Source organism: Ischnura elegans, chromosome X, assembly GCF_921293095.1.
Source record: "Ischnura elegans chromosome X, ioIscEleg1.1, whole genome shotgun sequence".
In the NCBI taxonomy this organism is placed as follows: Eukaryota; Metazoa; Arthropoda; class Insecta; order Odonata; family Coenagrionidae; genus Ischnura; species Ischnura elegans.
The window spans coordinates 61,992,031-62,017,979 of record NC_060259.1 but is presented as its reverse complement, the minus strand read 5'-3'; the positions used below and the strand labels follow the sequence as shown (position 1 = coordinate 62,017,979).

Below are 25,949 nucleotides of genomic sequence, written 5' to 3'. Positions count from 1 at the left end.
GAAAATCCGGCAGGTATCCCTTGGTGGTTGACTTCGACATCATAACCCTGCCAAACTCCAGAGGCACTGACAACTTTTCGGATGAAATCCAGTTCTGTTGAAGATTAAACCTTTTCACTTAACAGAGTTTAGCTAATCGTTATTCAAGGTCCAACCAAATTTTATTAAAAGCTGCCGAGAAACAAGGCGAGTCAAGGTGATCAGGGCACCGCGTAAGCAAGTTCTCCCGGCTCCATTCGACCTGCATAAGGCCGCGGATATATGACAACGAATCTGGTGTTATCATCGAGTTGAATCGCCATCGACTTATACGCATACTAGAAATAAGATTCTACTTTTTTGGATGACCTCGAAATCCAAAATGTGCGCATAGGAGGCTTTTTAAAGGCTCATAAATCCCTTGTTTCGCCGAGGCAACAGAAAACGTTAAGTTGGCAAAATTCCAGAAAACCTCCCTTTTACTAGATATTCGGTAGTTGAGAATTCGGAATTAGCGATCTTCTGCTGTCCCTTTATTTCACTCATTCCTCATGATTTTTCGAGTACCTACTTACACCTTTTCTTATTATATTAGAAATGCTATAGTCACCTACATGTCACTTTTACCGAAAAAATTCTAAATTTCATCGAGACCACTGAAATATGCATAAAAATGGAATCACTAATGTCCATAATAATAATCCCTGTGGGAATGCTTTTAAGTTGATGTTTATTAGAATTTTCTTAAAATATTTCATTAAAACAATTGTCATCCTCTCATTACTTATTTTTGCTACCCATTTTTTTAGCTGATTCCTGAAAAGTATTATCCAACCTTCATAGGGCAGAGAACATTTTATTAAAGAATTTTTTGCTGCATTCAGCACCTTTTAGTTACTTAAAATAATATTTTTTTTTCATAAAAAGCCATTCCAGTCATTACAGACCGTAAAACCTGAAAAAAATGGCAGGTCCTCATTTAGTGTTTTTCCGCATTTAGTGTTTTAAATTTTGTCCCCGCTGAAAAACCTTAAATCAGGATTCTACTGTACTTCAAATTCGCTACAACAGCTTTATATATATTTTTTAACAATAATAAGTCATACATATAAAAGTTAGGAATTGGGTAGGATCAGAGGCATAATTCCTACAAATGACCAGTACATTTTGAAGGTTAGAAATTTGTAATAGATGGCATCCGTAACCTGGCAGTGAGGGGCGCATAAAAAACCACTGTCAGTGTTAAAGTAATTGACAAAGGGTCATGCAAAGGGTCATCAGTTGATTACTGCAAATTTATCAATTGTTTTCGATTGCTGTTGGCTTTTTAATCTATATATAAAATATTCTTCAAACTCTCAATGCATTCATTCTCCGGCTGTCATTCACAGATATACGCAATGCAATCTAATTCACTTTTGAATCACTTTATATCATAATTGATAAAAAAATGGACAAAATACTTTGCAATTTATGACTTAAAAGAATTTGTTTCATACTGCGTATTCCTCATCCTCCATGGTGAAGTCCCAAAAAGACTATTCGTTAATGAAATTGTTTCCGCTGAACAACAGCCTTCCAACCGTTGCATAGCTGCATCCAAACTACGCCTCCCTGGATGAGACAATTACTCTACCGACACAGAGGATTATCCTAGATCAAATAGTAAATCATGATGTCCTCCAAATCATGGCTGGCTCAAGGTCTGCCGCTCCTTCACCTATCAATAAGCAACTCGTCGCTTTTCTTGAAACGCCTTACCCATTACAAAGTCAGCAGCCCAGCTATTTAGGGAACTGTTCTGCTGCCTTCCACCATGCCTATTATCTGTTCGCTTAAGGCTGGACTCAACCACGTGCTTCTTTGCTCTTCCAGATCTCAGTTGTTCAAGACTGGTTCTGAATTATCAATGAAGTTGTTTGTGAACCACATGCTTTCCTTTAATAATAATAATAATAATTTATTAATTTGCCAGACGACAAGTATTGTACATACATTGTATATGGCACGTCATGAATACAAAATCAAGTTATATACAAAATGGCAGTTTAAATACAAAGGCAGTTACAAAGATAAATATTCATCAACTGAGTAGAAACAATTGGATAATAAAAAGTTTTTACACTTAGTTTTGAAGGTCGACAAACTCATGGGAGCTTTTAGGTTCTTCGGAAGCTTGTTATAAAGCCTTAGAGTCATTGTTTTAAAGTCACAGATAGCTTTCTTAGTACGTACAAATGGGATATGCAAGTCTCCGTGCTGCCTAGTACCCTGGTTATGAATATCCGAGTTTAGCACAAAGTCCTTAAAGTTTGACTTGGCATATAATAAAACAGAAAGTATGTAGACACAGGGAATGGGTAGCACGCGGAGACATTTAAACAAAGGGCGACATGGGGTTCTACATGGTTTGTTTGCAATCAAACGTATAGCTCTTTTTTGGATTTTAAAAATGGTCACTGCATGGGGTGAAGAGCCCCAGTGTAGAATGGTGTATAGTAAATGGGGGTAGAATTCCCCATAGTAAATAATTAGAAGAACATCAATGGATACAGTGGATCTAATTGATCTGATTAGGAAACACTTAGAGCTAAGATGACCAGCTAGATTAGAGACAAGTTTTTCCCAGGAAAGATGCGCATCGATATTCATTCCCAGAAACATGGTGTCGTCAACCTGTGGAATACATGTTCCATTTAGGTCAACATTAAGCAAACTAGGGGTTTTGTTGAAATTAGAGAAGTAAATAAGTTGGGATTTTGTGACATTGAGATTAAGACAATTCAATTTACACCAAGTAAGAACCTGATCGGAGACAAAGTTGGCTGCTGTATGTAACCCTTTGACAGTTGAGGACGTTATAATAAAATTGGCATCATCAGCATATAATACTGGATGAATACCAGTTGCAGAGGATACAAAGTTGGAGAGGTCATTTATGTATAATAAAAATAGAATTGGGCCAAGAATAGATCCTTGAGGAACACCTTGGGTCAGAAATTTCGGAAGAGAATTGAACTTATGACCATTCGACACCGCTGAGACAATTTGAGATCTATTGGAGAGGTATGATTCTACCCAGTGATAGGGAATACCTCTTATGCCAAAAGAGGGTAACTTATTCAGCAAGATACGGTGGTTGACACTGTCGAAAGCCTTGGAGAAGTCATAAAATATGCCAAGTACTTCCGTTTTGCGGTCTAGTGCTGTTAAAATTTTGTCGACTACCTGGGCAATAGCATGACTGGTAGATCTGTACTTACGGAAGCCATATTGAAAAGGTGATAGGAAGTTGTTTGACTCTAAATAAGAGGTCAGTCTTCTATAAAAAGTTAATTCAAAAACCTTGCCAAACTGATTTATAAGTGAAATGGGTTGATAGGAGCTGAAATCATGGATAGAGCCCTTCTTCTTATAGAGTGGTATTACTTTAGACTCCTTTAGAGAATCAGGAAATGCTCCTTGTTGTAATGAGGCATTAACAAGGAAAAGAAGAGGTGATTTAATATAATCATAAGACAGGCGTATTAAGTGATATGGTATTTCGTCAGTACCTGCACAAAATTTAGAGCAAGACTTGCGGATAATAGAGGTTAACTCAGTTTCAGAGCAGGGGTAAAGGAATAATGAAGCTGTTGAACAGTTGGGTTGGTGAGATGGACGTCCAGGGGTGGGAGTTGAACCATTGGGTTGCGAGAAATGATCGTTAAATGCTGCAGCTAATTTCGATGGATCATTAATTATATTACCAGATTCATCTTTTAACTGGAGGTGGGTGGGTTTCTGCTTCATTTTAGAACTATTTATAGTTTTCCAGATGACTTTGGACTTATTATCAGCAGAAGAAATTCGTTGGTCGTTAAAGTTATGTTTATCCTCTGAGATCATTTTTCTGTATTGTTTTTTTAGCTCAATGTACTGAGATTTGAGTTCAGGGTTGTTGGAGTTTTTGCAGGTGTATGCAGTGTCTCTAAGGAGGCGAGAGAAATAACGAATTTCATTGGTGATCCAAGGATTACAAGGAGTGGGTTTAATTTTCCTTCTAGTTACAGGGAAGGAGAAATCAAAGAAAGCTAAGAATTTTTTGTTGAAGCAATCAATTGTCAAAGCTGGAGTTGAGATCATTAAAAGAGTATACATCAGTCCACGTCTCAGTTTCAAGTAATCTGATGAAATTAGCCGTATTTGAGGCTGACCAAGAGCGACCTATGCGATATTCAACCCGCGGAGTAGATGGCACTGAAAAATTAGCAACAAGAGGGTAGTGGTCTGAAAGGTCAGACCTGAGAATCTTGGACACAACTAAAGTGGAGTCCAAATTGGTAACTATATTATCTAATAAAGAAGAGGTATGGTCTGTTACACGGGTGGGTTGCTCAATGAGAGGGAAAAGATTATAGGACTTAAGAAGGCAGAGCAAGTCTGTCCGATCCTTAGAGACAGTAGAAAGATCCACATTAAAATCACCAGTGATGATTATTAATTGATCGGGCCTGGAACAAAGTATTTGCTCCAGTAAGGAGTAAAGTTTTTCCAAAAAAAGTTGAAAACATCCTATAGGAGACCTATACACAGATAAAATACAAATGGACTGATAACCCAAGACGACATTCTACTCCCTCGCTCCATTAGTTCGCTATTCCAATGTTCATGTTCTCAGGTCCTTTTCCCAGGTTTTTTTCCATACCGCTTCACAACTACAGCAATCTTCAATTCTCACATACTGGTAATTTGTGACATGGAGAAGTGGTAAGACCGTTAGATTGCTGAGATGAAGTCTCATGTTTTTTGCTAAATTTTTTCGCGCATGAAAATCTACGACTTCTATGCACTGATTGTCATAATTCTTATTCAGTACTTACTCATAGTTTATGAAGAGTTTCAATGTTTTTTTAATATTAATATGTGAATACAAGTTAAAGGAAGACCCGAGAAAATGAATTTTTTGAATGCCTTTTCATATGCTTTTCTTTTGCCCGCTTTGGCATGGTTTACAGTAAGATTCATGTGTCCTGGGTTATCACTCAATAATTATTGTCTAATCATGCATTACCATTCAATTAAATTAACATGGTGACATGGTATTCACGTAGGTTTACTACATGGACTCGGGTTCTAATGCCAGGGTGCACAATTTTTTTCAAGAAACATTTCCTCAATCGAGGAAAAGTTAAGATTACTAAAGAGAATAATTAGGATTGTGCTTATTACTGCATTTCTCTGAATAAAGTCCCCCTCTAAATATATACTAGTCCCCCCCTCATAATTTTGAGGCTTCAGTTTTGGGAAAACATTTTAAAAATGCGTAGGAATATAGTCCCATCCTTACTTTTGCAATGGGCATTTTTGGAAAAAAGGGGGGACCATATTCAGATAAATACGGTAATTTGTTTGCTGAAATAAGATTAAAGATTATTTTACAAAATGTATGCTAGCAGTTATGACTAAAGGCAATATAGGACTCCCATAAGATTGAAATCCTGAAAAATGTGCTCGACCTAATGCAATGACGATATAAAGGTGTGCCACCACAATAAGTGGTGAGATCTTTAGGACTTCTTGGTTTTGCATACTTGCATATTTCACAATAGGATACACCGTCAACATGCCTCTTTTCAGCCCACTGATTAATAGGACAAATCCGTTCTGAGAGATTAGCTGGATTGTTGCATTAATTGAGAACGGGAGAATGCAAAACCCAAGTGAAGTAATATGCAATGACTACGAAGGCTATACACGCTTTATATATCTCAACTAAGATATCATATGATGATACACAAGGTAAATTAACCAAATTAATGATCACAAATTGCCCACACTCCTTAAAGGTGCAAATAAGTTTTCAAATCTGACATCACAACCGAGAAAACCGAAGAGAGGGCGAAGTCAATGAATTCGAGCAAATAATTAAGATCGATATCAATCGAAAAAGAATAGTAGGTTTCTAGTAATAACACGGAATGTGTGACTCTTGCACCGGTATTTGAACTATTCAATAACGCTAACGCCAAGTTATTATTCGTCCATCACCACCGGCTGACCCTCTTTTTCTTAATCCCTTGCCTTTTAAATGTAGCCATTCTTAAAAAGGATAAGAACACACTTGACCTATTCTTAACTTGTATGTGACTCATCACAGTTTATAAAAAAAGTATTTGATGCTGTTGCAGTAAATTTAAAATGATGTGAAATCTACAAAAAAACATAAAACAACTGAACGAGTAAAAAAAATGTAAGAAAAATCTCCGCATCAAGAACTCAAACTAGTAGCAATTGGTAGCAATCACCTTCACAGTCACACGTTCACTCCATTAGTCCATCGCAACTGCTTGAAAACATGGTATTATAGTACGGACAATAGAAACTGACTTAGAAGTGAAAATCGAGTCAAGTATGCAGTAAATGCACACAAAATAATCATTACATCTGACATAAATCGAAACAGAATGATCAATTTGCACGTAAGATTTCCCTATGAGTGAATTTATCTTCTTAGACAGATGAAATATTTTCCGTGAGTGACCAAGGAAAACAAAAATAGTAGGGGGACTAAAATTCCTCAAGAAGCAGAAGTGGCACCACAAACTTAGTCCTTAAACTTTTGTAAGTTACTGTATATGGCAACTTGAGCACATTACGGCATGCAACACCTCTTAGCAATAATGAGTCTGAGATATGATATGCCCACCCCAGTGGCTTTTTAATACTTGGCAGATATGTAATAATCACACCACTGAGGCCTGGCAGGGAGCGTGTTAATGAATAAAATTAAGAGCTGTAATACAAAATAAACCTTATTTTGTCCAGCGCATTAAGTTTTCTTTGCCAAGATTGTCCATATCAATGCAAAGCACAGAAAACCCTTCTCTGAATTATAATTGGATTGAGCAGCTCATTTTGAAATTAATTTTTATTAAATCTTAGAATAAATCCACACTATCATCAGTGGTTTTTGCTTTTGAAGGGTTCTTTTTACTTGAATACCAACTTTTGGCAATACATACGTAATTTATATCCACTTTGGGTCAAGCAATATGTACAAGCAATTATTATAAAATAATTTTTTTGAAATATTACCAGGTAAGCTGGAAAATAGGGTAGTCCAAAAACTCTAAGTCTTCAAATTTTCCTCATATAATTATGTAATTACAAAAAACTCTTTTTCAAAATTTAAGCTCAGCTTGGCAAGTCAAATTTGGGTAATCTAGACAGGAAAAATTCAAGGGATCTAGCTTAACCATGGAAAAGCTTACAGATACATACCTTTCGGAACAAGAATTTTCAATTTGAATACTGGTTCCATAAAGCCTGACACATCGCCTTCTACTCATCAAGCGATACGCTCTTCGTAGAGTTGTTTTATTCGATCTTCCTGCCGGAAATGTTTGTAGAGACAATTTGGAGTATCCTAGAAATGACTGTATAAAATCTAACAATTAATGGAAATCTTAGGATTTTAGTCTATTATGAAAACTTTAAACTAATTCTGGGCCCTTTAACATCCCAGCCAGCATGTTATAAGTCACAGAGATAAGGAGAAAGGAAAAATATGGAAGGCGCTTATAAGTAAGCACGCGGGCCTTTTCTTATGGGTTTCTTAACATTTCTTCCCAATGTTGCGTGAATGCAACGCAAACTTTGCGATTTTTTTGCGTAGTTCATATTTTTAAAATAGGTAGTTCAATGCTTTTTAAAATGTAATGAATTTTTTATGAAAGAAATTTAATAACTTTTGTTTTTACAATTACCTTTTCATTTATTGGTAAGTCGTTATTTTAGGTTATCTTCTAAGTTTCCATATTATGTAAAATCTGGGGCATTCGATGATTACATCTCTCTGCTAATGCAATGATGCATTTGTATTCTAGGCCAATGCAACAAATTTGGCAAATTTGACGAAGTGGTTTTCAAATTATTTAAGAATATACAAAGTTTTGCCTTCATTCAACATTGAGAGGAATCCAGTAATCCAGGGCAATAGTGCACCACGGCATATTTCTTTTGGGACAGAAAAATAAAAAGCTTTTCAAGTATTTGTTACATTTTTATGGTGAGACTTTAATTTCAGGCAATTGTACAATATTTTAGTCCTACATTTACATCTACATAAGTGCTGAAGTGTCTGTACGAGGATGTTTGACAGGAGGTGAGTTTTCACCAAGTTGTGATTGTGTTTGATATTTTTAACTTCAAGTATCAAGCAAGATTAAATCAGCATTTACTTACGCTATAGTGGGAATAAACTGTGACCTAAACATAAAAGATGCATAAAATCTTTGCCATAGAGTTGTCCAGAAAATACAATGATTTCTGTAAGCGTGAGCAATTCCAAGATTTATTGGCATCCTAAGGTAAGAACAATCTGTTCACCATAGTTGATAGGCATGCTAAAAGCAACATAGTATGTGAAGGTTAGAAAAGAGATCGTAGATTTCAAAGTTACATGGTGTTGTTGACTAGGATTCATAGGGGAAGGAAGTGGTAGGGAAAAAATCATAGTTAGACTGGGCAAGGATAACCCGGTGCCGACGGGTCTCCGTGCACAGCGGGGGTTGGTGAGTGAGCAAAAAGAACGCAGAAATAGGAGGGATCATGCTATCGCAGTATTTTCTGAGAAATTCACGCCCACTGGCCATTGACAGTAATGAGCTGGTCAGGCTCCAAATGAGGGTGCAGGTCATTTGTAGAGAAAATTTTGAGAACTATGGGTGACGATGAATGCACTGGGATTCCTAGAAAAATATTTCTTGGCATAGTGACCCAGTGAATGGCTCAATGGGATCGCTTGAACACTGGGTATTACGGTATATAGAAAGGGTACGGTATATGTTCTGTCCCACTATATCTGTGGTTGTCTGCTGAGCAATTGTTCCCTCCAAATGACCTGAACCCACATTTGCAGCCTAAGTTGCTCATTTTCACCAGCGACCATAGTGCATGAAATCCTCAGAAACTATTGCAATAGCGTGGTATTTCTTCTGTTCTGATGCTTAGCGGCTATCACACCGTACTTAAAAAATATTACTAGAGTAAGGACGCTGATGGAGGCATTCTGATTGTACGTCAAACGATGTCCTGGAAGCGTTTTTTTGAAACTAAAATGTTCTTACACCTGGCTGGTAACAGAAGTTTGGACAAGGGGAATAAGTTTTCTAAGATTCATCCATACTTAGCGAGCTCAACCGAATATTTCTACGGTTTGATGCATTCTCTCATAAATTATCCATTGACAAGAAAATGATGCCATGTTTTGACCACCATTCCATTAAAATGTTTATAAGAGGAAAACCAGTAAGATTTGGTTTTAAGTTGTGGTGTATTGAAGTTGTAATTGGATCAACCATCAGTCAGCTATATTTTCGTTAAGAAATAGTGTCATGTTTCCTCAAGAATAAAGAAAAAAGTGATGGAGCAACTACCCATTATCAGTAACAGACATTTTGTTACTTCTGCAATATATTTAAAAAATTACTTTTATTTATATATAATAAATAGTTTTCGAAATGCAGTTATGAATGACAAGGTTGGCCACAATGTTGTTGATGAAAAAATTAACAACGAAGATGCTGAGTTTGTAGCAACTATTAGTGTGTGCCAAAAGAACAATATTCATTTACATACTGATAGCTCTTCTAAATTTCATGAATTATACAAGGTTAAATCAATATTTTGGGTAAATTATATGTTTAGGTTATAATAAAAAAGAATTCTTTGCAAAAATAAAAGAGTTTGGAAAAAAAGACATAAGGGCTCATTTGATATGGGGAACTCCCGATTTGCATACACAAAACATTTCACCAACGGCAAACTAAAAGCAATAAAAATATAGAAATAGATAATTTACCTTATTTGAGTCTGTTTTATTGCTAATTTATCAAAATATTTGGAATTTTTAAGTTATTAACATGCTTGGGATTTAATGGGTTAAGGCCAGGCCGACAAACATAATAACATAATAACATAATAAAAAATCAACAGAAAAAACAGGCGTGACGCACGAATATTGTAATCCATTTCACGCAAGTGTTCAAAAGTATCTAAGGCCATACTCTGATGCAGTATTAGGCAAAAAATAACAAGATTGTACTTTTCAGCAACATGAACTCAGACAACACTATTTCCTAAATGAATGAAAGAAAACCAGAGACCATCCTATTTCATAATTACAACAAAATGGGACATGAGTAGACATGATGGATAGTATGTATCAACTTATTTACACATCTTCAAATCCAACAGCCACATCCAAAATGGCACAAAAAGGGCCAAATATCACTGAATAGTACCAATAAATCGTCCAATGTATGCCTTCAATGCAAAAAAATATTTTGTGGAAAGAGCGCGAAAAAAATTACTGTATGCATGAGATTTACAACAAATTTATAATTTTTCAAAATTTTTATGCAAATACTGTAAACCCATTGTGCCTAATGTTTGAATATTAAACACAAATTTTGTATTGAGTGCATTTATTTTCATGATACGATTTGCAATTGACTGCAAATATGGTTTAATTCATGATTTTTTTAAATAATTGTTTTAAATTTTGAATTTTGAAATAATATTTAATAATGTTAAAATTGTTTTTAATGAACTGATTTCACAATTTATATGATGACACTGAATATTGGATGAAAAGGAGGCGTTTTATTTCAAAAAACATTTTAGAGGTCAAATGACCCCTAGCCGTCCTTCTAGGAAGCACTCGACTGGAAATCGGGGGATCCGGGTTCGAATCCCGGTCAAAGCGAATGATTTTTTCTCTGTGGAACTTTCGCACGATTGTGCATTGCGGGTGACTCCCGCAAAAGTTATCACCGCGGCTAGTCCCGATATACTTTAAACTAGTCTAGAGCGAACATCTCTTTGTGTTCTATGTCCGGGCCTGCTCTCCGGCTGTGGCGCTGTGCGCACGATTTGGACTGCTTGTGGCATCATATGCTCAGCAGTCCAGCTACATCTTGTCTGGTAGAGTCCGAAAATTTCCACAGGGAAGAATGACGCCTCGGTAAACTGGCTAAAGCACTCGATCAGAAATCGGGGGATCTGGGTTCGAATCCCGGTCGAGGCGAATGATTTTTTCTCTGTGGAACTTTCGCACGATTGTGCATTGCGGGTGACTCCCGTAAAAGTTATCACCACGGCTAGTCCCGGTATACTTTAAACTTCTAGGAAGCGCGTAACTCCCATCCTCTTGGTGTTAAAGGAGAACATATGTGTCATGTATTGTGCATGTGATTGTAATGTTGTAATGTAATTGAAATGTTGTTTTGTATCAGGCCATCTTGTTAAGGGATATTCAGCAGTGTTTTGTTTTGTGTTGCATGATGGGCGAAAACATGCGGCAGAGGCAGTCAATTTCCGGGTGTCGAACGCGAGCCCTGGCGTTATCAAAATCTATTGTGTTGCTGGCAAAATAAATCCGTTGTGCCTCACTACTGAGTCTGAATATTATTTCCGCACACAACATTTGGCGACGAGGATGGGATACTGATATCCCGCAGTATTTAAAAAAAATCTTATTTCACACGGAAGTGGTAATGAATTCATCAGGGTCGAGTTTCGTGGGGACGCTGGGGAATCTTCCAAGTTTTTCTTCGGGAAACGCAGAGGACTGGTGCGTGTTCAAGGAACAGCTTTATTATTACTTCGTGGCGAACAATATCACCGATGATGATAAGAAGAAGGCCATTTTGTTTACGGTGCCCGGCGAGTTTATCTTGAAAAATATAATCAAGTTGTGTAAACCGCGCTCCACCACAGAGATTTCATTTAGTGAGGCCACGAAACTTTTGGACGGGTACATAAACCCGAAGCCATGTAAGTGGGTGCAACGTGAGATTTTCCACAAAAGGGTGCAGAATCCGGGGGAATCTTTTAAGGATTTTCTTTCGGACCTCCGGACGCTCTCGGAAGGATGTGAGTTCACAAATTCGGACGAATCCCTACTAGGGCAAGTGTTGCTTGGCCTATCAGATATGAGGTTGAAGGAGGCCCTTTTCGCCTCAGAATCTTTAGATTTAAAAAGGGTTGTCGATAGGGCCCAGGCTGCTGAAGCTGCCCAAGAACATGTCGCCCAATTGCAGTCAACATCTGGTGCTGCAGTGCATCGTACGGGGAGCCAGTATTCTTCAAATAATCATGCAGGCGGCATGTGTGGAAGTTTCTGCCATGAACATTCGCGGCGTGGTGTTCCTCAAGTTCAAAATGGGGGCCTGGTGCGTCAAAATGGCGTCTCCAGTCGTGGCCGTTCTATTACTCCCATGTTCGAGGAGAATATACAACAATACCAGCACCCGTGTTTTCGCTGCACTGGTTGGCACCACCCAGCGGATTGCGGTCACCGGAGTTCCACCTGCTGATATTGCCGGAAGCAGGGACACATCGAGCGTGCTTGCTTCAAAAAGAAGAAGATTACGCCTTTGCCTTTGACCGGTGGATCACAACGTGGAGTTAGCGACATCTCGAGGCGTTCAGGCTTTCGAAGCGATCCACCAAGGAGGTCGGCAGCCCACAACATGGAGGCCACGGATGAAGAAATGTCCCCAGCTATGCAGGTATCTATTCCGAGTCTTTATTTAACAAAATGTGATTACGCTGAGGAGTACAGCACCCTGTTCCACGTTCCTGCCGCCGCTGCACCGCCCCCAATGAAAGTGACGGTGTCAGCGGAGGGCAAACGACTAACGATGGAAGTTGACTCTGGGGCTGGGTTTTCCATCATTGGCCATGGAACTTACAAGCTGCTATTTCCTGACTGTAAACTCGAACGTCCTGCTGTGATCCTAAATACTTGGTCAAAGGAGCAGCTGCCTGTGAAAGGGAATATTCTTGTCGATGTCTGCTATCCACCCTACCGAGGAAAATTACCATTGCTGGTGATGGCAGGAGATGGACCCAGTCTATTGGGACGGAACTGGTTTCCACATTTGGGAATTTCAGTTCATGGAGTGCATGCCGTTGGTATGGTGCAGCTACCTCGTGAATTGGAGCAATTTAAAGAGGTTTTTCTTCCCGGGTTGGGTAATTATGTCGGTCCCCCTGCCCAAGTTGTTTTGAAGCCAGATTCCAAGCCCATCTTTAGGAAGAGCCGCCCTGTTCCTATTGCTTTAGCTCAGCGGGTAGGTGATGAACTAGATAAAATGGTTGAGCAAGGAATATTAGAGCCAGTTAAGTATTCCCAGTGGGCAACCCCCACAGTTAATGTAGTTAAAAGAGATGGCTCAATCAGAATATGTGGGGACTACAGTGCAACAGTCAATCCTATCTGCATGCGGCAAATTTTTCCCTTGCCAACTATAAATGAAATGCTGAGTCGACTCTCAGGTGGTAGCTGGTTTGCAAAAATTGACCTTTCTGATGCTTTCCTCCAAGTTAGTGTTGACGAGGAAGCATCAAACATATTGACATTGAACACTCATAAGGGACTTTTTCGCATGCTCCGTTTGCCTCCGGGGCTGTGCTCTGCTCCAGCCATTTTTCAGGGATTGATGGAGAACATTTTAGCTGGGTTAGATAATGTTCTAGTCTACATTGATGACATTTTGTGTCAAGCACCCACTGAACAGTTGCTGTACCAGCGGGTCCAGGGAGTGTTGGCAAGGTTACACGATGCAGGATTTAAGTTGAAGCTTGAAAAGTGCGTGTTCGCGGCTAAGAAACTGGATTTCTTGGGGTATTCAATTTCAGGAAATGGCATTCAACCAACCACAGAGAAAATTAAGTCTCTGCTAAGTGCTCCCTCTCCCACAAAGGTCTCTGAGTTACAGGCTTACCTTGGCTGTGTAAATTATTATGACAGGTTTTTCCCTAACAAGGCCACTGTGTTTGCGCCCCTGTATGAATTACTGTGTGAAAAAGTTCCCTGGAGATGGACAGAGAGAGAGGAGGCATGCATATCATACATGAAAAAAATTATGTCCTCGGGTGCAGTGTTGAAATGTTTTAATCCCAAATTGCCTCTTGTGTTACATTGTGATGCCTCACCGTATGGAGTAGGGGCTGTGCTGTCCCACATTGGTGCCGATCAGTTAGAGCATCCAATTGCTTATGCCTCAAGGGTGCTCAGAGGAAGTGAGAAAAACTATGCGCAGATTGACAGAGAGGCACTAGCTATTATTTTTGGTGTAAAAAAGTTCCGAATGTTCCTTGCAGGGCTGCACTTTGAGATAGTAACAGATCACCAACCCCTTCTAGGCATTTTCAGACAAGGGAAACAAATGTCTGAGGTGTTGAGTCCTCAGATGCTTCGTTGGGTGCTCCTAATGAGCAATTATGATTATAAACTGACATATCGCCCTGGCAAGAGGCATGCGAATGCTGACTTTTTCAGTCGTCTTCCTGTGCAGTCAATAGAGGATGAAACTACAATTGTGCCTGAACCGGCTGGCATTCTTCTCCTGGACCAGGCCTCGAAGATGACGCCACTATCGGCAGATTCAGTGGCTGCGGCCACATTGAAGGACTCAACGTTGGCAGAGGTACGAGATGCGTTGCAGAGGGGCTGGAATCCTACGCGATTATCTCCAGCAGCCCAACGATACTTCAGGGATCCACCTGGCACCCTAACAGTAGTGAATGGATGTGTGCTGCGGGGAAATCAGGTGGTCATACCTCAGGGTTTAAGAGCTGAGGTCATGAAACTGCTGCACAAGGTGCACCAAGGTATAGTACGTTCCAAAGCCCTTGCTAGAAGTTATGTATGGTGGCCGGGTATAAGTGCTGACATTGAACAGATGGTCTCAGTTTGTACTGCTTGTTGTGAGAATCGTTCCATGCCCCCACGTTCCTCAGTGATCCCATGGACTGCGCCACAGAAACCCTGGTCGCGGCTCCACCTTGATTTTGCTGGACCGCTTCATGGTTATACATTTTTTGTTGTTGTGGATGCCTATTCAAAATGGATTGAAGTGGAAGAGACTAAGGGATCCATGTCTTCATCGATTGTAATTGAGTGTTTGAGAAGGTGGTTTGCTGTGCATGGGATCCCCGACCAAATTGTATCTGACAATGGCCCTGCTTTCAGATCACAAGAATTCTCACAATTTCTCGAGCAAAATATCATATCTCATGTACGCATAGTTCCATACAACCCTGCTTCCAATGGGCAAGCTGAAAGAGTGGTCCAGACACTCAAAAGGTGCTTAAAGAGACTGCCACCAACCACATGGAGGAGTGAACTTTCAAAAGTGCTTCTCACGTTACGGACAACACCAAGTATGGCCACTAACCGCAGCCCTTCAGAGATGCTCATGGGTCGTCAGATACAAACACTGCTACACAAATTACACCCTGCCTCTCTTCCACCTGACACAAAAAGAGACAATATTGCTGCTAACTGTCATGAATATTCTAAAACTAGACGCAATTTTAATGTAGGTGACTTAGTCTTTTACAGGATGTATGTTGGACCTCAACGCTGGTGCCCAGGGAGAGTGACAGCAGTTATGGGGCCTCGCAACTTGGAAATTGAAGGGGCTGATGGCAGAATTGATAGACGTCATGTGGACCAAATAATCCACAGAAGGAATCCTGGGCACCAGAGGGAGGATCCTGTTGGTCCAGGTGGTATTCCAAATGTGGCAGGGAGATATTTTTTTCACAATGATGATTTGGATGTTCCAGAGCAGGAACCTTTGTGTGTTGGGACAGATGACTCAAATCGGCAGTTGGGTGAGCCAGTGGCAACAGGAACAAGTAGTGCGCGTGTGTCAAACCGAACCAAAAGACCACCAAGTTATCTGGGAGATTACAGTTTGTCGTACCTCTTTGAGTGCTAGTAGATATGTCATTTTTGTGTCAGCAGTTAAATTATGTGATACGGACAGTTGCAAAAGTTCATATTTTTCTTCTTTCTGGAATAATTGTAAATTCATTTATAGAGGAGGTTTGTTAATTATAGGGTATGACCACATTTAAGTTGGGAGGAGTAAGTTAAGTAAAAGTTATGTATTTTTCATGCAATTGTAATGTTTAGAAGGTAATTGAAATGTTTGTGTTGCTTTGACTTACGTACTAATTTGTTTGGTACCTATGTGAAAAGTTCTTGAGCATTCATAGGGTATGGGCCATATTTAAAGTTGGGAGGAGTTGTCATGTATTGTGCATGTGATTGTAATGTTGTAATGTAATTGAAATGTTGTTTTGTATCAGGCCATCTTGTTAAGGGATATTCAGCAGTGTTTTGTTTTGTGTTGCATGATGGGCGAAAACATGCGGCAGAGGCAGTCAATTTCCGGGTGTCGAACGCGAGCCCTGGCGTTATCAAACTCTATTGTGTTGCTGGCAAAATAAATCCGTTGTGCCTCACTACTGAGTCTGAATATTATTTCCGCACACAACAATATGCTCCTCAAAACCATTTTCCCAAATTGAATATATTTTTTGCTAGGTTAAGATATTCTGACGAAGACACTTAAATGAGTAATCACCCTTACAAAGGGATTTTCATGCAGATTCAAAAACTGAATTTCAAAATTACATATTAAAAGAGAGTTATTCACAAATAATGATGACAAATAAAATTAATAAGAGGAGAGAAATAGTGCCCACACTCCGAATGGGTTGAACAACTAGTAAAGATACATATGCACTTAAAACTGAGAGTAGAAGCTGATAATACAAACCAGCCACATGAAAATACCACTAGATGATATCACTAGAGCCCTAGAGTGCAGAACCACTATTTAAGCAACAGGCTAATTAGGCATTATGGAATTGGTAAGTTTGGTTAGCATTTTGGCCTTCCTTCAGTATAAAAATATCCAGCATTAAAAAAAATTAAATTAGTACCTGAACGTTGAAATCTCTCACACCCTTTATCCATTCAGGCTCTTCTTCACTTTCCGTATCAAATTCATCTTCAACTTTATCTTCAGCATCAATCTGAGTTTCATCAAACATGTCAAGAGATAATACTGAAGCCCTTAACTTACTTGTATTATTCATATAGCCTCCAACAAGGTCTTTAGCCTCTACTGACAAGAATTTACGCCTCCTGACGTCCATTGCTTCCAATTCACCAAAGCATATAACTCTGACCTACATGAAATTAATACATATTAAAAGCAAAAGTAGCCAAACAAGACAAGACAACTAGTTTCACTCTTTGACATAGACAAATAACCAAGAAAATGTGAAAAAAATTGGTTAATTACATAAATAGAAATGCAATACATTACATTCTTATAAACCTAAAAAAATGGTGAAGTAGAAGTCATGGAACTTACTCTTTCTCTTCCAGAAGCAACTTTCTGTTTAATGAGAGCTCTGGCAATTAATCTGGCCTTTCTGGAGCGAAAACGCGCTACTTTACGTAGTTGATTTTGCAGGCCAATTCTCACCCAATTTAACCTGGTTAGCTGCTTTTCAGTAAGGTTTTTAAAATGTTTTAAAGGACTAAAACTGAAGAACAGGTAATAAGCCCTTAAGTTCTTGTCAAAAATAACCAGGGTATTTTTATTGGGGGAGATCTGAAAAAACAAGCAAAACAATGGAAATTATCACAAACTGCACTTCAACTAAATTCAATGTCAATAAGCTCTTATAAAAAAATTTTTTTTTTAAACCAGCCTTTATATTTAGATTACAGGGGATGAGCAACGTTTATATATGACACAAAGCAAAAAAACTCAGTGACCCCGAAAAACCAAAAGTGACGCATTAAAAAAGTCACTATATTTATTAAATTTTCAGTGAATGGTAAGCCCCCTATGTTTCAAAATGCCACCCCTATGCTTTTAAATGCCTACCCCTATGTTAAAAATGCCACCCCCCTATGTTAAAAATGCCACCCCGTACGTTTTATGTAACGGTAAAACAATATTCAAACATTTACAAAACCTTACAATTGTTAATAAATATATGAAGATCATAATTAGCTGTTGTACAGTTTTCACAAATTAAATGTATACACGAAAATCGACCATTTGGAACTTCTTAGATCAAAAACATGTTTTGGGGGGCTATAGGTTGACTGGGGGGTGGTTAAAGGGGGGTTGGAGAGAAAAAGTTATATTTTCATGTATTGTCATCGGAAATGAAGAAGTGTGCAAAATTTCAGCGTTTTTGCTTCACAGGAAGTGAGTCAAATTTGAGTTACAAGATTTGTACCAGACAAACAAACAGACAGGTTGGTGAGTTGATATAAAGGCTGGAAAAAAAAGGAATAATATAAGTGTGCAACAAAAATAATTTACTCCTACTCCGAGATAGAGATTTATAACTAAATAGATGATCATGATAAATTTAATGAAATAAGTCTGATACTTACGGTCACCATTTCATGAAGTGGATAAAAGGGAGAATCAAGCCCTTTCGTCTCAATATCGTTTTTAATCAAATCCTTCTCGATGTACTTCCAATTATTATCAATAAGAAGATCTTTTCCAATGACACATCCCAATTGTGCCTGAGCATCCTCGTTTAGTCTCAAAACCATAACATCCTGATTTTCTCCAATGATTGATGGATTTATTAGAATTATTGACTCTTGGTCAGGCATTTGAAGCTCTAGAAAACAAAATAGACCATCAGAGTCTTAATTGATTGATTAGGATTTTTTGACACATTAATCAAACATCAATCACAAATCCACACACATAGCATTCAAGTAGGCAAAGTAGAGAGATCAGGATGGACTGTAAAATTGAAGTACATAATAAGGAGGGCTCATAAAGCTTAAACTTATGGCACAAGGTTTAGATTGAACTCAATGTTGGTCTATGCCATTGAGTTGATTTCCACCAAAATCATTTTGAATATGACCTCTTTCAATTGCTTTCCGTTCCATTTTTCCTCGTACTCATTTTGCGAAGAGGCCTTTCTGACCACTACATGACTGAGCACTCCTGACATGAATGCCTAACCATGGAGGCGATATTTTATACAAATCACCTATCTCTATTATTCTAAAGTAATTATTTGTAAAAAAAAATTAAAATATTGATGGATCTACCACAAAATTAATAAAAATTCTCAAATTATACAAAATTAACGCTTTCCATTTGGTATAAACTGAAGAAAAGAAGATTTTAGCTAGAAATCAGCCATAACAAGATCATGTTATGATGAGTGATTTACCAGGGATATTTGGTACTTGATATTAGGAACGTCAACTGTGCTTTGATTCTTTGACTTTGAACTATTTCCCTAATACTGATAAGTCTTCGCACCATTAGAGCAAGCATAAGTTTTCACCCACTGCCCTGGTGGTTTTTGAGAGGCAATTTGGCATTCCTGAAATGCTTTTCTATGCATTGTAAATATTGGGCCACAGATAGAATTAGCACTCAATAAATACAATTGTGAACCATTAAGCCATCAAAAGATTCATAGACTTTTCCCAGCAATTCTATGAATGCTTATTGTCTTGGGGAGTTTCCCTTACGCATCATAGAAAGTTCTCCAAAATGGCTTTTAAGCATTTTGCGGGCATTAGCTAATCAAAGCAAACACTTATTTATTTATTTATTTCCATTACCCCATAAACAGCACATTTACGGCCTTTACAATGGGGAATTAACAACTAACAATGATGGACATTCACACACGTCCATGCCCTGGATAACGGTAACTTACCCAGGCAGGACTCGAACCCGCGACCTTCGGTATGGCATGCGAGGACTTTACCCCGCCGCCACCGAGGCCGGCAAGCCGAAGCCAGGAGGAGGGGGATTATATAGAATTCTTTGGACATTTCATGGATGCTTAACTAAAGTTCTGATGCACAGAATTGTTGAGGCCTTTACTTTGTAGAATTCCATTATATGGTTGGAAGAAAATTACTTTGCTTTTCTACAAAACACACACTTTATTGCCAACTTGTTTCGGTACACTGTACCATTTTCAAGACTAGTGATACACATAAGATTTTGCCGGGATATATACTTTCTACTCCCCCCTCCTAGACATTCCACTATTACACCCCAAAAAATCCCTGTGACGCCAACCCACGCTCCTCTCTGTAACTGGTAGGGGAAAACCTCCGGTTTTCCCCTATCCCTTCCCACTTTCACCCTTCCCGTCACTTACCTCCCCCCTCCCCTTCCCCTCCAATCACCCAACCACAGAGTATATATCCCGGCAAAATCTTATGTGTATCACTAGTCTTGAAAATGGTACAGTGTACCGAAACTAGTCGGCAATAAAGGGTGTGTTTTGTAGAAAAGCAAAGTAATTTTCTTCCAATCATAAAGTTCTGATAGTCATTGCCTGCCCTATCAATAAGTGTTTGTGTAACTTCCTCATTGTGGACCATCCCAATAAGTCATGTCCATGTCATGCCAGATATGTAAATGATCTTATAGATAAATTTTGGGAAATCACTGAAATGACATAAAATTCCTCTAAGTACATACCAACTTCATCCATTAATTTGGTTTATTCTGATCGTTTGATATTAAGAGATATACAATTAGCCCTTGATTAAAATTGTAAAATCTTTTTATACTCAACTTTCTAGGCAGTATGAACAATCATTCCTGCATATGGTACACACTTTAATCACCTATTTACTATTGTTTCCCCTAATACCCCGTGCAATCCTCTTTTACAAGACAGCTCGCTTAAATTTCCTCATGTTGGCTGCTACAATATAACAAATGATGAGGTGTGAATAAGAACTTTGTTTTGACAGGGAAAGTGATGTCAAACTGAGAAGAGTGATTGGTTCTCGATCTAGACAGAGGAGATACTAACAAATGATTTTTGCAGAATTAATGTTGCACAAGTCTTGCTCCATAAGCATGGAAACTAGCAATAAATGAGGACTTTGGATGAAAAAAATTGCATCAATATTAATCAATACCACCATGAGTGATCCTAACTTAATATGCTTCCAGAATGAGCAATGGCATCAAGCGAGCAAGCAGTTTGACAATCTAAGTGCAGACACAAATGACACAGAATACAACGGTCTTCGTCGAAGTCCTTAAAACTTTTTTTTAACCCTTTTAGTGCCAGGGGGCCGATCCATCGGCCTGGGTAGTACAGAAGATTCCGGTTAATTGGGACATATCAGGACTTGTGCACTTTGCCCCGATTAAGCGGCTGCCCCAATTAGGCGAACTATCCTGTATATGGGCATAAAAAAACATTGAAATGATGGAAATAAGACTAAAGAATGTTTACAATGCAACATAAGTTTATTAAACTATTAACTTGACTAATAAATCAGCGACTTAAGTTAATTAATTATCATTTTTAAGAATTACAATTTAGTGAAAAATATTTTTCGCAGCCTCGGGCGACACTGAATGAATCTTTTAATAAGACCTTTTAAAGAAAAGCCCTATCCTCTTGCAGATAGTATAACAACAAGAGCTTTCAAATAGGGCAAGAATAGGAGCATTTGAGAAAAATAAAAGTAAATTAAAGGAGGAATATATTAAAAAAATAGTATTCTGAAAACAAAAAAATTTAATTTCGTCGCGAGTATAGAGTCTATGTCGCCGACTCATGGCCCAATAAAGCGGCATGCTGTCCCAATTAAGCGGAGAATACTCTGGGATATTCCTCCATTGGGTTCTGTTCTTCAAGATCTGCCCCAATTAAGCGGCTGCCCCAAGTAACCGGTGGACCCATTAAACGGAGTCTACTGTATATGCGAAGAGTGCCAAGGGCCAATCTATCGGCCGGCCTTATTTTGCACCGATGCCGTTTATTTTTTGAGCTTCGTGAAGACTTTGTCTCTATTATTTAGTATCTATCATGCTTTAACATACCCGTAAGTATTGAGAGTCAATGAAAAGAAAATTAGTTTCAGAAAATGCATATTAGGCTTTGTATAATTTTTTTAGCGTAAACCTACAAATTCAGCAATAAAAGGCCTGGCATTCTTCAACAAACCAGGAAAAATGGGCTGGCACTAAAAGGGTAAATTGAATCTTCTCTTCTTGCACCTGAACAACTTCTCATGAACATACGTTATTGTAACTTGGACAGGAATCTACAAAAAAATACCATGCACCTCAACAGATGCTCAACTGATTCAATCCATGTTCAACAAGGTTGACTATCATCCTAAAGTACTAAATATTTTCAAGTCCACCTTCTACATCTATGCTAATTTAATGAGACATTCCTAAGGTTATCTGATGCCCTTTGAAAAATTCATACACCACCAAGACCCGCAGCCCTGAGGTTTTGCCATAAGCTGGTGTGTACTGGTGAATCAAAAAAGTGAAATGTGGTCTCTTAAATACAACTGCCAGTGTGAATCATAAAATTGAACAAGTATTTAAAGTATGTATATTTCCTTCATTAAATACTGAATTGCGCCAGCCTTGGTAGCAGCTAGGATAAGTCTTTACCTGCCAAACCGAAGGATGTGGGCTCATGTCCCTCCTGTATCCGCAGGGCATGGGTGGTTTTTAAATGTGTTTAATCAAATTTAAATGCTGGACATTGGGGGAATCTGTTGGCATTATATAGAGCAATTATCATCATCATAATTTTCATAAATACCTGGAGTTTCATCAATGGCCACAGTTTTCTTCTTTTCCTTGAGTTTCTTCTTCTTTTTCTTCCTTTTTTTATTGTTTCTTATTTTGGGAAACCTGAGTGGTTGAGGGAATTTTTTCTTTCCTGAAAAGTAAATTGCAATGAAAATTTAACACACATGTAATTTTAAAATACATTTTTTTATGTTTGATGATGGTATAAAGATTTATTCTTTTGTTGACAGTGATTATGATGTCATCCACCTCCAAGAAATTTGGATAGATTTTCAATATGGTGTCTTCGAAATGGTTTGTGCACCAATGTCTCCAAGTGCAATAGCATTTCATTTCGTAAATCTATCACACCAAAAATTAATTATTATGCTCTTAAAATAAGATTGTGTCTAATGTAGATATAATAAAAGACCTTGATGTCATATTCAGTGGCGCATACTCCATGGGGTCTGTGGGGGCCCAAGCCCCCTCATAAATTCGATATGGGTGTGAGGAAAAAATGTGTCAGGTTGGTCGATTTTTCCCGGAGTGTCCAGATATTGAGATACGAGTGATCAGGGTCCTAACGTTGATCATACGACTCTTCTAAAATGCTTAAAAAAATTAAAAATCACTACTTATAAAATTTCCTTGGACAAGACCCCCAGTTTGGGCCCCCCCAATATTTTTTGTAAGCCAGCACCCCTGGTCATATTTGAAAACATACTCAGTTTTGATCATCATCTTGATTGTGTTATAAAAAACTCATTGAAAAACCTGGGCCTTTTGATACGAAATACAAGGCATTTTAACATTGACATAGTCGGTTATTTATTCGCTACCATAATTCGTCCTGTGAATGAATATGCGTCTAATGTGTGGTGGCACTATAAAAGTACTCATCTAAAACGCATAGAGTATCCAACATATATTCCTTAGGTACGTCAACCTTAAATGTAAGGGATTCCACCTTGATATTAATTACAGGGAAATATTTTGCAAACTCCACCCAGATACATTAACTCAAAGAAGAATTGAGGCTGGTCTAATTTTTAAAAATAAACTTTTAAATAATGAAATGATCTCTTTGGATCCCCTAGGGGCTGTTAATTTAAGAGTTCCATCATACAATACCAGGTCTAACCTAGTGTTTTCTAATAATTACCACAGGACTTGCTATAGTCATGATGCCCCTATGTAAAGAATCTTAAGTAATTTTAACCAATACAGAAATTCCTTAGATGTATTCTAAAAGCTCCACCACAATCACGTATCCAAATATTTTGAAATGCTTAGTGTGAGCATTCATTGTATTGTCCACGAGTATAGTGAATTTATATTGAAAATTTTTGAATTTGTATCAGATTTAAATACTTTCATATGATGATATTTTATCAGCTTCATCTTAGAGTTTGGCATATCTACATTTGTATTGATGTATATTTTATGCTTTTATAAGTTGTTTATTTTATTTCATTACAGTATGAGTATCTAATTATGCAATCAAGGAAAATATGGGTGTTTTCCCTGTAAATACTGATAAATTATCTATTTTATGATTTAATAACATGTATCCTAACCTTGTTCCACTGGCATTATCATGTCAATTAGACAGAATGAAAGTCGCTAAATATCACACTTGCAAAACCCCTCTAATTTCCTCCCTTAACCCGGGACATTTCCTTCAGAGACAGTGTCAGACATTACGTCTTTGCTAATGCTCAGAATAACAGCAAGAGCAATTCCCAAGTTAGTCCCCAGCATATATTAGCAAAACTGATCCATCTTTTCCAGATCGTCTGAAAATGTGAGGAAAAGTTTTCAAGAAAGCACTGAGTCAACAATTTTTGTAATTGGGAACCATCAGGGGAGTTTTCTCAGGTTTTACACTGGGTCAGGACCTCCATATCTCCTTCCAACGTTTCGATGAACAACTCGCCCATCATTAATCAGGAATTCAGGAATCCAAGAATCATTGGATTCCTGAAGAAGAAGGGCGAGTTGTTCATTGAAACGTTGGAAGGTGATATGAAGGACCTGACCCAGTGCGAAATCCGAGAAAACTTCACCGCAATTGTTCGCCGGGGAAAAAAACAAAAATTATACCATCAGGAGAACTCAAAACAATAAAGAGATTCAAGATGAGAGGGCAAGAGTCACAAGATGGACCTCAGGATAGAACGACAAATTACAGAAACTAACAGGAAACTTGGGTATGAAACGAGGATAATCTAAAATTCATGAGATATAAACGCAGCCTCATCAAGGCAATTCGTAGTTGCGAATTTTCTAAAAATGAACTCTCCAGCACCAAAACAAAAAATTGTCATCTCTTACAATTTTTTGCATTTGCACTAACAGCAAGTATGTTTAGTATTGGCTAGTAACACGTTATAGTACACTAGTCACGTAAGAAATACGAATACATTGTTCATCGCCATTTGAGGTAATTCAATGGTCACTTCATCCTTGAATTAAAAAATTTCTGATGAAAATACCCTCGGACGTAAAGTTCACCCAAACTTGCTCAACAGAGCGATTGAGTAAGATTTCCTGTTTAGAAATAATTGGCTTCATTTAGGTTAAGTGTATTTTGTTTGCACAGGATGGGGCCTAACAGTCAAAAACAATAAAAATCATGCGTGCCATCTGATGCTTAGTCGTTTCAATAGTGCAATGTTTTGAGGGAATTCCAAGACATAATTAGCTGCTATTACATATTTATTATTTATTATGAGCACATAGCAAATACGAAAGCCCGGTCCCAAATAGAAGAAAAACACGTTCATCGCACAACTTGAGAATGTAAACATCGAGTACATACGTCAATTATTTAAAATAACCTCACCTGTCGTTTTCTTCTTAGTCGTCTTCTTTTTACCTTTGGCCTTCATGACTTTTTGATTTGCTGCCAATCACTGAGTGATGGTTTCAATACTTTCAGACAAAAATATACCTACCCACACCTATTTGAAACTTCATCAATGCCGGCAGGACGTATTTTAAAGAACAAAACACTAACAGCATCCGAAACGTCCGAAAACTCTTGTGGTGAAGGGAAGTGTTGAAGGTACGAAGAATTAGGTTCTACGCAGTTTTTTTAAATTTAATGGATACTTTATGGGTTAACCAGTATAGCCTTACTTCCTTTACGGTAAAAATACTTCGCGTTCGTGTTTCCAGCGCATGAGATTTATGATGACGTAGCGTAGGAAACGGGGGAGTGACTGGTCTGTTGGTAGTAGAAACACCGGAATGTGACCAATGAAATGTTCTCTCATCTATCTTCATTTTCTAGAAAATTCTTAATAAACCAACGTGAATAAGACAATACAAATCACAAGCCTTGAATTCAATGCAGTGTATGTAATAACTTGGTTTTAAGGCCGAACACAACTTTAATCATCCCTAACACACACTACAGATATTCTGCCTAGGCAACTTCGAACTTCCAAGATTTTATTTGGGGAATCTTCAAAGGTTTCGCATGGGATTTGAACCAATGTCCCTTCTACTGGACCAAAATATTTTGGTCCT

The 25,949-nt window shown here is 38.1% G+C and overlaps 1 protein-coding gene across 2 annotated transcripts in view; it reads right to left on the bottom strand.

The window, feature by feature from the left end:
- Positions 1–25,635, bottom strand: part of LOC124171047 — a 64,319-nt gene extending 38,684 nt beyond the window's left edge. Inside the window, exons 1-6 of one of the 2 annotated variants that reach the window (XR_006867632.1) lie at positions 25,261–25,635; positions 22,444–22,563; positions 18,251–18,489; positions 17,208–17,450; positions 16,771–17,019; positions 7,243–7,397 (exon numbers count right to left, since the gene is read on the bottom strand). Coding sequence is in view for 1 of the 2 variants with exons in the window: in XM_046550196.1 (XP_046406152.1) it covers positions 7,243–7,397; positions 16,771–17,019; positions 17,208–17,450; positions 18,251–18,489; positions 22,444–22,563; positions 25,261–25,306 (1,052 nt within the window). In the remaining variant the exon portion in view is untranslated. The remainder of the gene's footprint in view (positions 1–7,242; positions 7,398–16,770; positions 17,020–17,207; positions 17,451–18,250; positions 18,490–22,443; positions 22,564–25,260) is intronic. The other variant, XM_046550196.1, reaches the window with a different exon arrangement.
- Between the last annotated feature and the right edge of the window lie 314 nt (positions 25,636–25,949).